Raw genomic sequence first — 15,012 nt, 5'->3', positions numbered from 1 at the left:
CTACTTTCAAGAGACGATTGTTTCAGAAGGATCAAAAGCCATTTGGATGAGTAAGTTACTTCTTATATTGAATTAACAATAGTTCCTTCAACACCATATCTCTGTACTAGCAGAGAAGGGGAAACCTATCCCAGTCTAGAGTGGAGGGAAGTCTGTGTTTCCTTGGTTCTCATTTAACTTAGAAAATTTGTGTTCTTTTAGCATTTTTTGTCTGGTTCGAATAATATTTCAAAGGCAATGTCTTCAAGGAAGTCCTGGATATTTGACCTTAGAATGGACAGCTCAACTCTGTCCCTGTTTTTCCTTCCCAGATACAAGTAAAATGTCCTTTAAGGATCTCTCCTTTAAGAATCCAAAGTTGGCCATAGAAAAAATGAGTGAAGACTACAAAATATACTGTGAAAAGGTACCTCCAACAGGCAAGTATTTACAATTAGAGGTAAAGCAAGTGTCTTATCTAAATCTAAGAATTCCTGGACTCCAGAGGCCTAAGCCAAAAGAGGAACCATACCTTGTTTGCAAGGAGATGATAATAATGAAAATAAAAGGCAATTGTAAATCATTGAGGATGGCAACAATTAAGATAATTCATTTCTTTTTTATTATCTAATAGACATTTTAAATAATGTGGCTTTGTCTTCTGCCAAGTTTCATGAAGTCAAACATTTTTGCTATTGCTTCCTTTTAGAGTCAGGGATTTGTGGGAGAATGTTAGGGTGGATTCTTGAAGTCAGGAAAGCATCCAGGCTTTCTCAGAAGAACTCTCCAGACACCAGGGGACACTCAGAAGTTACAATGGCCTTTTAGAGTTGTCCCTCTAAAGGGGAGGTACCTGGCTTTTGTACTGTCATCTGGACCCAGATGAAATGTGTTTGCCTCTGGGGCAGGGGTTGCAGATACAACTTTCTGTTGGATCATTCAGTTTCCCTTGGTTCAGGTACCAGAGGGAGCAGTGAGCTATCAGTAGTCCATACTGCTGGGACAATAAATGCTTTGGTCCTAAAGGGAAGATGCAAGCATCCCCCACTATGCCCACTTGCTTCTTAGAGGTTCCATCATATCTTGCAACAACATCTTCAGAGATCAGGTTAGCATCTTGGAGAACTTATTCTAGGAAGGAAATCACACCACTGCAATGTATATGGAGAGGAGGGCTTCTTTCCTTCCTCTGCTCACCATGCTGGGATCCCCTCCCACTCAGCTGGCACCTCTGCTTGGGGAGTCTACCAGACAGGACAGAATGACCTAGATTCTCATCCCTGATGTATATGAGATCCACATTGTCATGAATTCTCCAGTTATTGCTGCTTCCTTCACTTGACGATGTATCCTAACATTGGGCCAAGGAGTACCAAAGAGTAGCAAGAACATTGTTCCTTTACCCGATTATCCCCGTGTGTTGGACTTGTTCTAGTTTTCTCCTTTTCCACATTTATCCTTTTCTTCTCTGATAATGAAAAACCTTATTCCTGTTGTCTTAAACTCGATTATTTTTATAACCCAGTCATGAGAGTAATCTGTCTTCACCACCATCCCTTTGTTTCACACATGCCTTTCCTCCCTCTCCTGGTCTTCAGTGCTTGGCACCAGGACCTCCATGCACTAGCAACTCCTTCCTTTTGCTAGAACCCCATGGACACATTCAGGCTGATCCTTTAAGGGAAAGCATTCCTCATCCTGCTCTCTTAAATTGACCTGAATCAGCAGGAATAAGGGACTCAAACTACGAGGTACTGAGTGGGAGAACAGGGATGAGGAATAAAACAGACGAGAAAGAAAGACAAAAGCAATATCTGGGACCCCGAGGCCTTGCATAAGCAGATGACTTATGCCAATCGAGTTTGCTTGCAGGGATAAAAACATCTGACAATATTGTCAAAGAGAATACTGGATATCTCATACACAACTGCCTTCAGACTGATAATCACAGACCATGGTGAAGAATTGGGTCCCTGGAAACCACTGCCTTGGCTCCTATAAGGCACTGCCTCTAGCCTAAGACCAGTTGTTGTCTTTCATGAGGGCCTCTGAGAAAGTCTGAGGTCTGTCTGTTTCTCCACATCTAATAATTTATGTTGGGCCATCACTACATGTAGTCACTCTTCCTGCCACAAAGGCACTGGCAACCACCCTCAACCTGGCTATCACTTCATGGGGATATGTTCCTCATCCTTGTTAGGGGCCTTGTCTATTCCCTGTATGGGTTCTCTCCTCGTCTTGCTTGGACTTTCTTATAGCACATATGATGACCCCTTAACATGAATGTGATGGTTTATATATGCTTGACCCAGGGAGTGGCACTATTTGGAGGTGTGGCCTTATTAGAGTAGGTGTGTCATTGTGGTTGGGCTTTAAGACCCTATTCCTAGCTTCCTGGAAGCCAGTATTCTGCTAGCAGCCTTCAGATGAAGATGCAGAATTCTTAGCTCCTTCTGAACCATGCCTGCTTGGATGCTGCCATGTTCCTACCTTGATGATAATGGACTGAACCTCTGAACCTTTAAGCCAGCCCCAATTAGATGTTGTCCTCATAAGAGTTGCTTTGGTCATGGTGTCTGTTCTCAGCAGTAAAACCATAACAATATCCTCAGTTTGCTCAGGTTCTGATATCCCATGGAGGCTCACACCTAGGGAGATTATTACTTCATTTTACCTAAGCTTCCTGGTTTAGGTAGATTGTTGGCCTATGCCAGCTTGCTTTCTTTCCTTTAATATGGACATTCCTTCTCAGCCCACTTGGACTCCTTAGACTCAGCCAGCCTTTTATGCTGTTGTTCTCTTTCTGCTTCAGTTCTGAATTCTCCCTAAGTGGCCCTTCTCCCTAAGGATCCTCTGTTCACCATGGTTGGGCTTCTGAGCTCAGGGCAAGGAAGCCTCCTATAGGGAAATTATTCTTACTCTGCCCAGGATGTAGGACTCTGGATCATTGTCATTCATTCCTCCTTTTGGTACTAGCGTTTATTTACCTTGTTCTTGATTTGATTCCTAATGATTTTATAGTTTAATTGTTAAGAATATGAAGCCAGGGCTAGAGAGATATCCCCTTCCCCACATCCTGCATGTTCGTGTTTATAACTCCTGTGTTAAAAAGTAAAAATTATGATTTGATAATAATAAAAAAAAAAGAAAAAAGAAAAAAAAATAACACACAGTTATCCCCCTGGCTCTGCTGACTTAGCTTCTGACAATCCATTTTCTTGTTTTCAGAAATACTTTGAATTATGAAACATTATTGTGGTTTTTGTTAGTATGCTGGGTAAAATAATTTTTATTGATTTCATATTAAACTTCAAAGTTTGTAGTGAGTTAAAATGTCCTTCAACATAATTATAGGTCATATTTATTTTTATATTGTAAAATGCTAGTTAATCTGTTGAACATTTTTAAAAACTGGATTCGTTTTTGAGAATTTCATATATGAGCACTGTATTTACATAATTTTTCCCTTTCTCTTCTTCCTCCCACTCTTCCTACCCCCCACACTTTTCAAATACATCTTATTATTTAATTATTGTTCATATGTGTATGTATATATGTATATATGTATATATATATGTATATATACAAATACTAATAAACAAAGTGTTTTGAGTTTAAAAAAGAAAATACTATCGTAATTCAATTTTCAAGTCTTAAAAATTAAATCCTGTTTAAGTTGCTAGCAATACAAAATACCTTATTTAGTTTTAGGTTTCAGTTTAAGGAAAATTAAATTTTCAGTTATATTTTCATTTTATTTAAAAAAAAAAAAATATGAAGCCAGGGCTGGAGAGATGGCTGAGGGGTTAAGATCACTTGCTGCTCCTGCAGAGGAGCTGGATTCATTCCCAGCACCACATGGCCCCTCACAACCCCACAGGAACTCTAGTTCCTGTGGATCTGACACCCTCTTCTGGCTCCCCTGGGCACTGCATACACCTGGTGCATGTATATCCACTCAGGCAAAACAGAGTTTCTTTAAGAGTTTCGCTGGTATCTGTGATTATTTTAGGATATAGTATTTGTTCTGATTTTATCTAGGTAATTTCAACTGACCAGTCATACTCTCATGGCATTCCTTAGACCAAAGAAATGATAGGGTTAGCTTGTTGATTTCCAAACAATCCCATTACAAGTAAACATTTTAGGGGCTGGAGAAATGACTTTTGTATAGATCTGTGTGTCCAGTAGACACATTGAACTGGACCTCATCCAGAACTCCATCGAAATCCTACTTCTGATAAGCACCCTTTTTGATGAGGGTCCGTGATGACATTCTGATTATGCAGGCAACAATGCTGACTGGATATCACCTTTCTACACGTGGAAAGTTTTCTTTTCAGCTGTCGTGATAAGATGCCTGACAGAAACCATTCATAAGGGGAAAGGGTTTATTTGGCTTTTAGTCCAGGGAGGACCAAAGTAGGAACTTGAGGAACAAGTGACGCCCACAGCCAAAGAGTAGGGAATCTTCCACTTTGTTTTACTTATTGAAGGAATATCCAGTTTCTTAAGCTTCTCTCATTTACAAAATTGCCAGTTATCTTAAGAAAAATTTAGTATGGGAAATTTTTCTATTTTTCAAATCCCAAACTTTTCTTTATGCTCACTATGGCTTCAACAGTGAAAATTGTTTCAGTATGTTCTTCCCATGCTTGACATTGTTTTCTCATCTCCATATTTTAACTGAATTCTTCTAGTTTGTGACTTTGAACTGTGTTTTGTTTTAATCCAACAATGTTTAAGTGTTTAGCCTTAGGAAAGATTGGTGCTTATGCAGCTTGGTGGGGTTTCTTTCTCTTTTGTATCAAGTCTTCCACAGTTTAAATTTCATTTTTCAATCAATTCAGTTGCATTTATTTAGAACCAATGTGCATATCTATTGTTTTAAAATAATTTTTGTATGCCACCTATCACAGAAATATCTTCAAATCACACAAAAAACACCCTGCATGTGCACATTCTAGTCACTGTGCATCTGAAGCCATTGACTATATAACTAGGTCATGTTCTGCTTTTGAACAGTAAGATGACTCTATGTCTGCCCTTGGTGGTCAGTGGTTTTCTCCTATGAAATTAGAGACTCTTAAGTAGCCATGGTTAGTCTCAAACTCACTATATAACCAACAATGATGTTGAACTTCAGATCTTCTGCTTCCACTTTGGAAATGTTAGAATTACAGGAAAGGGCCATCATATTGTACAAGGGATTGAACCCAGGGTTTTATGAACGCTAGGTAAGCACTCTGTCAACTAAACAACATCCCACACCCTCAAAGAGTTTTGATGACGGTGAGATCCATGGAGTCTATTATTTTTCAAAAACATTTAAGTACATTTCTTCAAATAATTGGTCCAAAGTACATCACAGAGCAAGGCACATGTTCTGAGTTGTGTATGGATTGCCAGAATACCATTGCAACAGAAGCCACATCCTTAGAAAGAAAATGGTTTTAGTTAAAACAAAAAGTCAAGTAGAGCCACTCTAAGATGAGGTCAACAGTCTTAAGTTCAATGACTTCAAAGTAAAACCTTCAAGTGGCAAGTAGAAGTGCTTCCAAGAAAACAGCCAACGTGTCAACAAAGCCACGACACCATATGCATCCTGGCTGGATGAAAGAATTAGATTGGAAGGTAGGTAGCATCTCATCCTCAGTAAGGTCCAATGACTGTGCCTTAGTGTACCTTAGTGTACTTCAGTAAGTAGTACGGTGGACTTGGTCTCAGAAGTCTCTCAGGAAGATGGGATATGGGCATAATGGCCAGCATCTTCAAGGAAGGTGGCCTCTGGCTTGATGCCCAGTGTCTCTAAAGAAGGTGGTGAGCTCTAGGCCTGATGGCCAATGTGTGTAGTTAATATACCTTGACCTGATATCAGTGTTCAGGTGTCCGGTGGCCCGACACAATAGTTGAGTGATGCCTGATAAATGTGCCTTCTCATTATCTCTTTATAAAGTATTGTTACCTAACTTTGTGGTCTTTCTCAGCTTTTACAGTGGAAATTATCAGGCAACCAAAATACTCATACACACAAAGGAAAATATCTTTTGTCAAAAAGTCTGTCATAAGGAAGCCTTCCATGAGACCAAGGTAAGATGGCAGATCTGGCTACAGCAGTGTCTCTAAGCATAGACTTCATTTCTGTGTAGAGGTTCTCAGACATTTTTCTGTAGATCATGTGTATATGAACAAGACACTTTGCATGGTAAGTTATTTCTTTTATAAAGTACCGTATAACATTTATTACAAAATAACTTCTTCAAGCTTAAACTGTAACAGACAACTTTTAAATTTTGTATTTCTACACACACACACACACACACAGAGAGAGAGAGAGAGAGAGAGACAGAGAGAGAGAGAGAGAGAGAGAGAGACATCCATGATAGCATATTATATTGATGCGACAGTCTTTTGTAGGTCTTGTGTAGGGCACTACCAATGTCATGGGTGCACAGGTGCAACAGCCATGTCATATCCAAATGACAGCATTTCATAGCACTCCAGATTGTCTACCTCCTACATTCTTTCTTCCTTCTCTTCTGAGATGTTCCCTGAGCCTTGGAGAGGGTTGATGTGGGTGTCCTATTTCAGGTTGAGCACTCAGCAGTCACTTTGTCTGAACACTTTGACCCATTATGAATCTCCACATAGGCACAGATGCCACTTAGACATAAAAGGTTCTCCGAGCATTACATCTGCTGTGATTTCCTGCTCTGAACCTGCATCCCCAGAGAGCACGGTCAATACTACAGGCTACCTTATAGTGCTTTACCGCTTAAGTATGCTTCCTCCTTTCTTGGCTATAATTTTCTCTTGGGCCAATGTATTCATTTCACTCCATTTCTGTGTAATTGCTAGCTACATGAAAAGTTCATCTCTAGATTATGAAAACATAGCAGTGTATATAAAGGCAGTCAAATATCCAGAAAAATATTTTGTATATAAAAAACATGCCCACAGGAATGCTTCTGATACTGTAGCATTCACCAGAGGTTGTGAATCTTCTGTTCTGTTTAGAATTACCTCTGAATAAATCTTCCTCCCCTTGGATAATGGAAACCATTTCCTGATATGGGATATGCAGTCAGCTATTCCTCTTTAGGTTCTAGTCTGTACTTGTCACTGTTCTCCACTCAGACAACAGAAATATTTGCAACCTAGTTGAACATGAATAATAAAAACTCTTTTCTAAATCATATAAGTCATACATCCCATGACTTAAGATCACAGCTAAGGTCAGAGATATGACACATGCAATTCTTCTAATCATGTCTCTAGTTCTCACTCAGTGTAGTTAGTATGGACCACATGCTATGTCTTGGCTATCTAATGATGTTGATAATAATGGTATAATACAACACACATCACAGTAATAAGACAGTTCTTGTGTTTTTCTATTTGTTGTTTGCTTTTGTTTTGTTTTGTTTTTAAGACAGGGACTCATTATGAAACCCTGGCTGTCCTGCCTCTGCCTCTCAAGCACTGGGATTAAAGGCTTGCACCATCATACCCAATGGTTCCTGCCCTTAATCTGAGACATAAACTTGGGAAAATACAAGTTGACTTTTAAGTGTTATGATTAAGTTTTGTCTGATTCCTATGGGCGTATAGTAGAAAGAGAAAAAAAATTGAGGGTGAATTAAGAAAAGTTAGACTCTAGAAGAGTCCTAAAGTCATGTAGGTGCTCCACTTTATAGAAGAGACCATGTTTGGAGTCCCAGATAGAACAAGAGTGGACCCAGTTAGCCATTTTTCTTGGCTTACCATAAGACCTTAAAACTATAATTAAAAATGAAAAGAATGGGGCCTTGAGAGATGGGTCAGTGGTTAAGAGAAGTCATTGCTTTTTCAGAGGACCTGAATTCAGTTCCTAGCACCAGTATGATGCTCACAACCTCCAGATTCAGGGCTCCAATACTTTATTCTGGCCTTTGCTCAACCAGACATACATGTGTTACACAGACAAGCAGACAAAGAGCTCATACATAAAAAGCACAATGTGTACATCTTTTAAAATACTGGGGTTTTTTTGGTGGATAAATTATATCCAATAGGAAAGGCATGGGATGCAGTAGGAAGCCACAGCTTCTGTTCTGAATCACTATTTGAACTGTGTAGAAGTTCATTGCATTATATAGTCTTTAGGTCTGGCTTATTTCAATATGAGATTTTTTTTTTAAATGCCTCATTTTTATTATAAATTTTAAAAGAAACGTAAGAGAATAAAAACATTTAAGAAAAAGTAGAGGGGATACCATGTGAGCACACTGTGAGGAGCAATCCGCTCTAGAATCGCCCCCCAACCCCCCGTGAGTCAGTCAAAGAAAAACAAAAGCAAATAAGATCATCAACAGCGACCATCTGTGGAAAGCGAAGCATGAAGGAAGGCCACACTCCAGCGTTGCTGTGATAGTCACACAGAACGAAGCCAGGCAAGCACCGGCTGCACAAGGGGCAGGCAGCAGAGAGAAGCCAGCTGTGAGGTGATTCCTATTGGGGCTTATCAAAAACATCTAAGGAACCACTTAGCAAATAAAGGAAAGTACCTTTAAAGGATTGAAGGAATCTGTGATAGCAGTCATTAGTCAGCTGGAGAAAATCAATGATGAAACAAATGATACAACAATAACAAAACAAACAAGTTCAGATCTAGGGTAGAAGAGCATAACAACCAGATGAAAGAAAGCACACTAGACAGAATCATCAGGCTCAACCAGAAGAAAGCCAGGGAACTAGAAGATGGCTCAACAGACATTGTCTAGTCTGGAGGACTAGGACCCACTCAGTAGAAGGAGCCAACTCCCAATAGTTACCTTTAACCTCCGTAAGTATAGCATGAAACACACAGCAGGACAGAAAGACAACACAAACATACAAACATGCAAAAACAAATAAGTGCCACTGAAAGTTTGTTTTAAAACCAGGATTGAAAAAAAAAACTGTACAGACATTGAGATTGTTAGGAAATACAAGGATCAAAGTCAACAACTTATCGTAATAATCTTCTAGAAACGCCCAGATTTCTAAAAGCTGACTCGAAGACAACCTGAAAGTTTGGATAAATTTATAGAAACAACAACAAAATAAAAAAATAGTGATTAAAAACTGGGTCTCCTTCAAGCATCATCAAAAAGTATTTTCTAGGTGTAATGGTGCACATCTTTAATCCCAGCATTTGGAAGCAGAGGCAGGCAGATCTCTGGGAGTTCATAAAGTAATTTCCAGTACAGCTAGAGCTATACATTTAGACCCAGTCTCAAACAAAAAAAGTGGTAGATCTTTAATATAGTTTTTCATATATGATATCATAGGTAGAATCACTGGGGAATTCTGGGAGATAAAAGAAAGATAGTATCAACATTATAATTGCTCTTTGGGGAAACAGAAGAAACTCTTACTTATCCTATGAGATCAATATTAGTCTGATTCCCTAAGCATAGGTATCATAAAAACCACAGACTACTACTTGCCTCTGAGTCTAGACACACAAATCTCTAACAAATAGGAAATTAAATCCAGTAACAACAACAATATCATGTAGCATCAACAGCTGGAAATTATCTAAGGAACACAAGAGTCAGTTAATATCCAAAAGTTGAACTAATATTCTGTATTAGCTGGGCTTCCCTAGAATAACCAAGTTGATAAAGTGAGTGCATATTAAAAGGAGACTTTTAAGATTGCCTTATACAATATTATTGGAGTAGTCCATCAATGGCCATCTCACACTGGAGAGGTTGGGAACCTAGTAGTTGCTCAGTTCATGAGGCTGTGTGCCTCAGGAGTTGCAGTCTGGCGTTGGAGACCTGGAGGATTCCTGAAGAGTCACTCACTAGTCCTCAGTTGTGAACCTGAAGAAGCTAATTCTAATATCGATGAAGAAGCGCAGCAGCAACTGCATAGATGAACTTGTCTGTGAGAGTGTATCAAGTAGGCAAATACAATTTTTTTCTTTCATTTCCCTTTTACTTGGGCTGACACTGGAAAGTACAACTTATATTTAGGATGGGCCTTTTCATTTCAAATAATCTGATCAAGAAAAGTGACCTTTTAGTCAATCTCAGTTCCAGTCAACTCAACGACCAAGATTAATCACCACATTTGCCATAGTAGATAAATGAGGTGGAAACTTACATGATTATCTCACTTGAGATCTCTTAAACCATGATTTTAAACATCATGATTTAAGAAGAAAAAAAACCTTTCAAAATGAGAATAGAAAAAAAAAACTATGTCATTCTGATAAAGAATGTCTATCAACCTATGGCTATTATTCAACATAAAGGCATTCGTCCATAAAGAGATGGATACATTTGTCAAAAGATGGTTACATGCAGGCAGCTTTGAATAACAGCTGTGACTGTGAGGTAAGATGACATTGGTTATGTGAGCAGTTATAAGTAGAAAGGTAACTAGAGATACAGTTGCACCCTGCTAATGAAGATGAAAACCCCGAGGGAACACAGCCTACCCAAGAAAAACTGTGAGAGAAAGGGGGATCGTGAGTGAAATGTTAGCTTTAACTCCATTCAAGGAGCAGCCAGGTGTGCTAGGGTCCGCCTTTAATCCTCGCACTTCGGGGGCAGAGGCAGGCAGGTCAGAAGCTACATTGTAACTCATGTTGCACTCCATTCCCTACTCAGAACAGTCTCCAAGGCCACTATCTTTTCCCCTCTATCAACAATCCAATGCTCTGTTTTCCAGGAACATAACTGAAATCCTCCTAAATAATGCACACCTGGAGTACTTCAGAGAGTTCCTCAAAGACCGGAAGTCTGAAAACCCGTTGCAGTTCCTGATAGCCGTACAGAAGATCATGATGGAGACCAATGAAAAGACTTATAAAACAGCTTTGGAAAATATAACCAAGACTTATCTCCATAGCAAGGTCCCTCCTGGTGTGTCTCTCTTTCTCTTGATTCTCCCTTTGGTTTCTTGGGAGGAAAAGTGTGGGAAGTAGCCTGACTCCATCAAAACCGCTAGCGAGAACCGAAGAGGGGAATAGCCACATGGGGGCAATATTGAGACACCAAGGATGAATGCAGAGAACAATTTTAAGCCCAAAGCCATAACATTGGTGAAAGGAACCACAAGTGAGATACTTTCATATACATGCTCATTAATTTCCTTTATTGTTGAGAATCTAACCTTAATTCCAGTAAGGCAGGCGTAAGTAGCTGCATTTTCTAAACAAAGAAAGTACAACTGATTGAAGTTAGCTCACCTATTCTATTTAATGCAAATTCCAATTGCTTAATCATCAAAATGGCTAGCCCGGGCTAAGCTATAAGCAAACAGGTGGTGCTCTCTATCTCCAGAAGAAGAGTTGAGCTGGGGATGGTCTGACAACCATTTATAAATGTTGTCTTGTTTTCCTAAGGTGGTGGTAAACTTGGCCTGTGGAAATACATCTTAGCTGGAGATTGCAAGTAAAGGTTAGCTCATAACTCTAGCAAAAGGAGGTGAGAGCACAATGCCCTTCTAAAGCTGTAGAGCTCAGTTCCCTGTCTGTCACAGCGGAACAAGCAGAGTTTATGTAGGCAGAAAGGGGCCCATTTGTTTGCTGTTTTTTACTTGTTTGTTTGCTTGGTTTTGTTTTGTTTATCCAAGACAAGCATAAAAATGTAAAAAGTAGAAAGAGTTCAAAAGTAACAAGTCTCTAGTTCATTTGTTAGTTAGTTTGTTTGTTTGTTTGTTTGTTTGTTTTGAAACAAGAGTCTTGCCACATACTGCAGACTGGCCTGAAACTCAACTATGTAGCCCAGACTGGCCTTAAACTCTCAAACTTCCTGCATCTGCCTACCATGTGCTAGGGTGTACAGAAATGCCCTGCTCAGCATGTCAGTTTATAGGTGCAATTCGAATGCATTAATAATAAACTCAGAATCACATTGCACTGATATCACATTAATGCAATTATAAGTAGTTATAAAGCACTTCCCTTTGGTGAGCCTTAAACAAGAGTAAGCCCAGATTTGAATTTCTACTTTTCCTATGTTTTCAGCCAGAAGCTAAGGCCCACAGCTAGCTCTACAGGTTCATCGACAGTCTATACTATAATTTTTATTGTCTAAGTTAACATTGAACTTTTGTATAGATAAACCCAGTCAATATTTTATCTTCTGTCCTTGCAACTACAATAAATCATTGGTTCCTTATACGACCTATAGTTAATAGTTTTATGGCCTAAAGGAATGTATTCCTAAATTGTCCATCTAGTGCAATTAACTTATAACCTGTGAAGATTGGCAGCGTTTTAATGGCAGTTTTCATATCAGAGAGGACTTTAATTACAGCCCTTATTATAAAGGACTCAATAATTATTAGTATAAATTTAGGAATTCTTACAGAATCATTAGGAATTAAGAAATCATCTATTTGTCTATATAGCATCAATACAAGACAGTGAATCTTTGCTGATCTGCAGAAAATCTGCCCAGTAGGGTGGGTTAATACCCAGGGATTGTTATATTAATTTAATAATGACAGGAAGGGCTAATAGCTAGTCTTAGCCTCTCTGAGATGACTCCTGGCAACCTTCCATCATCTTGTGTCTGTGGTATGAGTCTGAACCTGTGCCTGCCTGAATGCTGTCTTGTGAATCTGTCCCTGTGTCTGTGTGTTCCTGTGTTTGTCCATGGCAAAGGGTCTGCTCTCTCTGATTGAACAGCCCAGAAAGAACAATATGAAGAAGGAATGGGGTACTTTACAGAAATCTTTAAGAGTCTTATAAGGGATGAAGTCACTGATTCCAGCTGATTCAAACTGACCCAGATATCAAACAAACCAATGCTATCAAACGATATCTACACATTGCTCCAACATTTTTTTGTGAACATTCATTTTATAAAGCTGGTTTGGTCCTATTTTCTATCCTTAGCAAATGATTATCATAACATACATGCACACATACATTCATCTCGAGACAGGAGAGTGGAAGAGTACATAATTTAAGATTTGCACCAGTTGTAAAGACTAATTACATGGGAAATCTAAGGCAAGGAAGGTCAGTTGTTACATTGTTCTCTTAAAGGCAGGTTAAATAGCCTAGGTATACTGCAGTAGTTGTCCTAAACCTTAACTGACCTCTGGGTACATTATTAACTCTGACTGTGAGACCCACCCAAACAAAGTTCCTGTCTTTTAGAATATAAGAGATATTTTTATCATAATGCATTGGCACATATAAGAAATACTTATTTGCTTAGGTTCAAGATGAGTTCTATACATCATTCTGGGGGTCTCAGAGAGAAAGGAGCGCCCAGATGCTTCTGGATGGATTCTCAAGTCTCATTAACAAGCCTACTGGCTCTGGACACAAGGAGCATTGTGGTGTACTCCACAGCGGTTTTCCTACCTCAGGCTCTCCTTCTGTACCTAAAGATTTTGTTTTGTTCCTTTCCTCCTGAGCCTCTCACTAAACTGAGAAGCTTCACCCCAGCTAGAGAAACGAATTTAAATTTTATTTTAACATTTTATTTTCTTTCAAGATTTCATCTTTGAAATGGAACTAAGAAAGATAGTGTTTTGTCTACAAAATTAGTTTCCCATAACACACAAAATATTATTTGAAGATTTGCAAATTGTAGAAGGCTTGGTTCCTAGTGAGGCCAGAATAAGAGCAGAGGGTCATGAGCCTCTGTCATGAAACCACCAAACAACAGACAGAAATGACTCTCCTTCTCTCTCCCTGTCTCCCTCCCTCCCTCCCTCCCTCCCTCCCTCCCTCTCATTCTTTAGAAGAAATACTGCAGTGTGATGCTCCTTTTATCAAAGAAATTGTTAACACTCGTCATATCACCACCACCACATTGCTGATGCTCCAGGGCTACGTCATGAAATCTATGGAAGAAAAGTGGTGAGCATGCTCAGAGGAGGTGGGGCTCCTTCTGGAGTTGCTTCCTAGCTTTGAAAAGCTTCCTTTGTATACTGCCAGAGCCATCCTCCAAAAGAAACACCAAACTTACTTTGAAATCTCCAGCCTGCTTGTGTTTTCAGCACACACAACACACACACATACACACATCGCATATACAAACATATATACATACATACACTCAAACAAACACATATACACGAGCACATATACATACACACATATACACAACAGAGAGAGAGAGAGAGAGAGAGAGAGAGAGAGAGAGAGAGAGAGAGAATGAGGAAGAATACAGCATTGAGAAGGACAGATAGGGGCTGGCTTTATATAAGAATTGAGATAGCAAGAAGAGAGCTTTTGAGTATCTGTAACTCCTGCAAAAGCTGACATGGAACAGGGCTTGTTCTGTTTCATGCACCATGGCTTTATCTTCTTTAATATTTTCTATCTCCTTTCTGGTAGGTTTAAGGAATACCAAGACTTGTTCCCACCACGTCCTATGGAGATGGAGTTTCTTGAAACACAGACTCTCCCTAGGAAGCCCTCAAAGTCAACAATACACCTACATGACTCTCAGGTCAGTGAGAAGGAAAAGAGGAGAAGACATTACAGGCAGGAAGCCATTGTCCAGGCACTGTCAGCTGTACAAAAGATTGTCCCTGTTAGACCATTTGATATATCACTGAGAGAAAGAATTATTCTTGGCTGTGTGAGTTGGGTTTTAAGCCCCATTTTAGAAAAGGATAATCTGAGGCTCAGAAAAACTATACTGGGAAGTCCCTTTCTGATCTGCCTCTCTCTTAAGTGAGAGACACAAGATCTCTGGAGATGACACTTACAGTGTCTCTGCAGCTCATGCTTACTTTAAGCATGTGGATTGGCCATCAGGCCAAATAGTTTTGCCAATCCTTCCGAACAAAGATTAGATTGATTAGGCAGGGCTACACATCCAGTCACTGGCAATGTAAGCCTCACCTTGCAGTATGACAAAGGGTGGGCCTGGGACATGTGTCCTACAGACCAGAAAATCCCAGAAAGATGATGCCAACAGCTGGCAGTGAGCTTGCCCATTGCTCCTCCCAAACACAAATGCCCCTCTTATCCTTTTTCCTGTCAAAAGAGAGAAAGGGAGAAGAGACAGGAATGGTGCTCAGGGA

At 39.5% G+C, this 15,012-nt stretch overlaps 1 protein-coding gene across 3 annotated transcripts in view; it reads left to right on the top strand.

Annotated features, from left to right (window-relative positions):
- Rgsl1 (regulator of G protein signaling like 1) overlaps positions 1 to 15,012 on the top strand; it is a 59,749-nt gene that overhangs the window by 22,431 nt on the left and 22,306 nt on the right. For all 3 annotated transcript variants that reach the window (XR_013112876.1, XR_013112877.1, XM_034513482.2), the window contains exons 10-14: positions 312 to 419; positions 5,967 to 6,069; positions 10,684 to 10,877; positions 13,720 to 13,837; positions 14,318 to 14,432. Coding sequence is in view for 1 of the 3 variants with exons in the window: in XM_034513482.2 (XP_034369373.2) it covers positions 312 to 419; positions 5,967 to 6,069; positions 10,684 to 10,877; positions 13,720 to 13,837; positions 14,318 to 14,432 (638 nt within the window). In the remaining 2 variants the exon portion in view is untranslated. The remainder of the gene's footprint in view (positions 1 to 311; positions 420 to 5,966; positions 6,070 to 10,683; positions 10,878 to 13,719; positions 13,838 to 14,317; positions 14,433 to 15,012) is intronic.

This window comes from Arvicanthis niloticus, chromosome 10 (genome assembly GCF_011762505.2).
Source record: "Arvicanthis niloticus isolate mArvNil1 chromosome 10, mArvNil1.pat.X, whole genome shotgun sequence".
NCBI classification, from domain to species: domain Eukaryota; kingdom Metazoa; phylum Chordata; class Mammalia; order Rodentia; family Muridae; genus Arvicanthis; species Arvicanthis niloticus.
The sequence above is the reverse complement of the archived record's forward strand: the minus strand, read 5'-3'. Positions and strand labels throughout refer to the sequence as shown.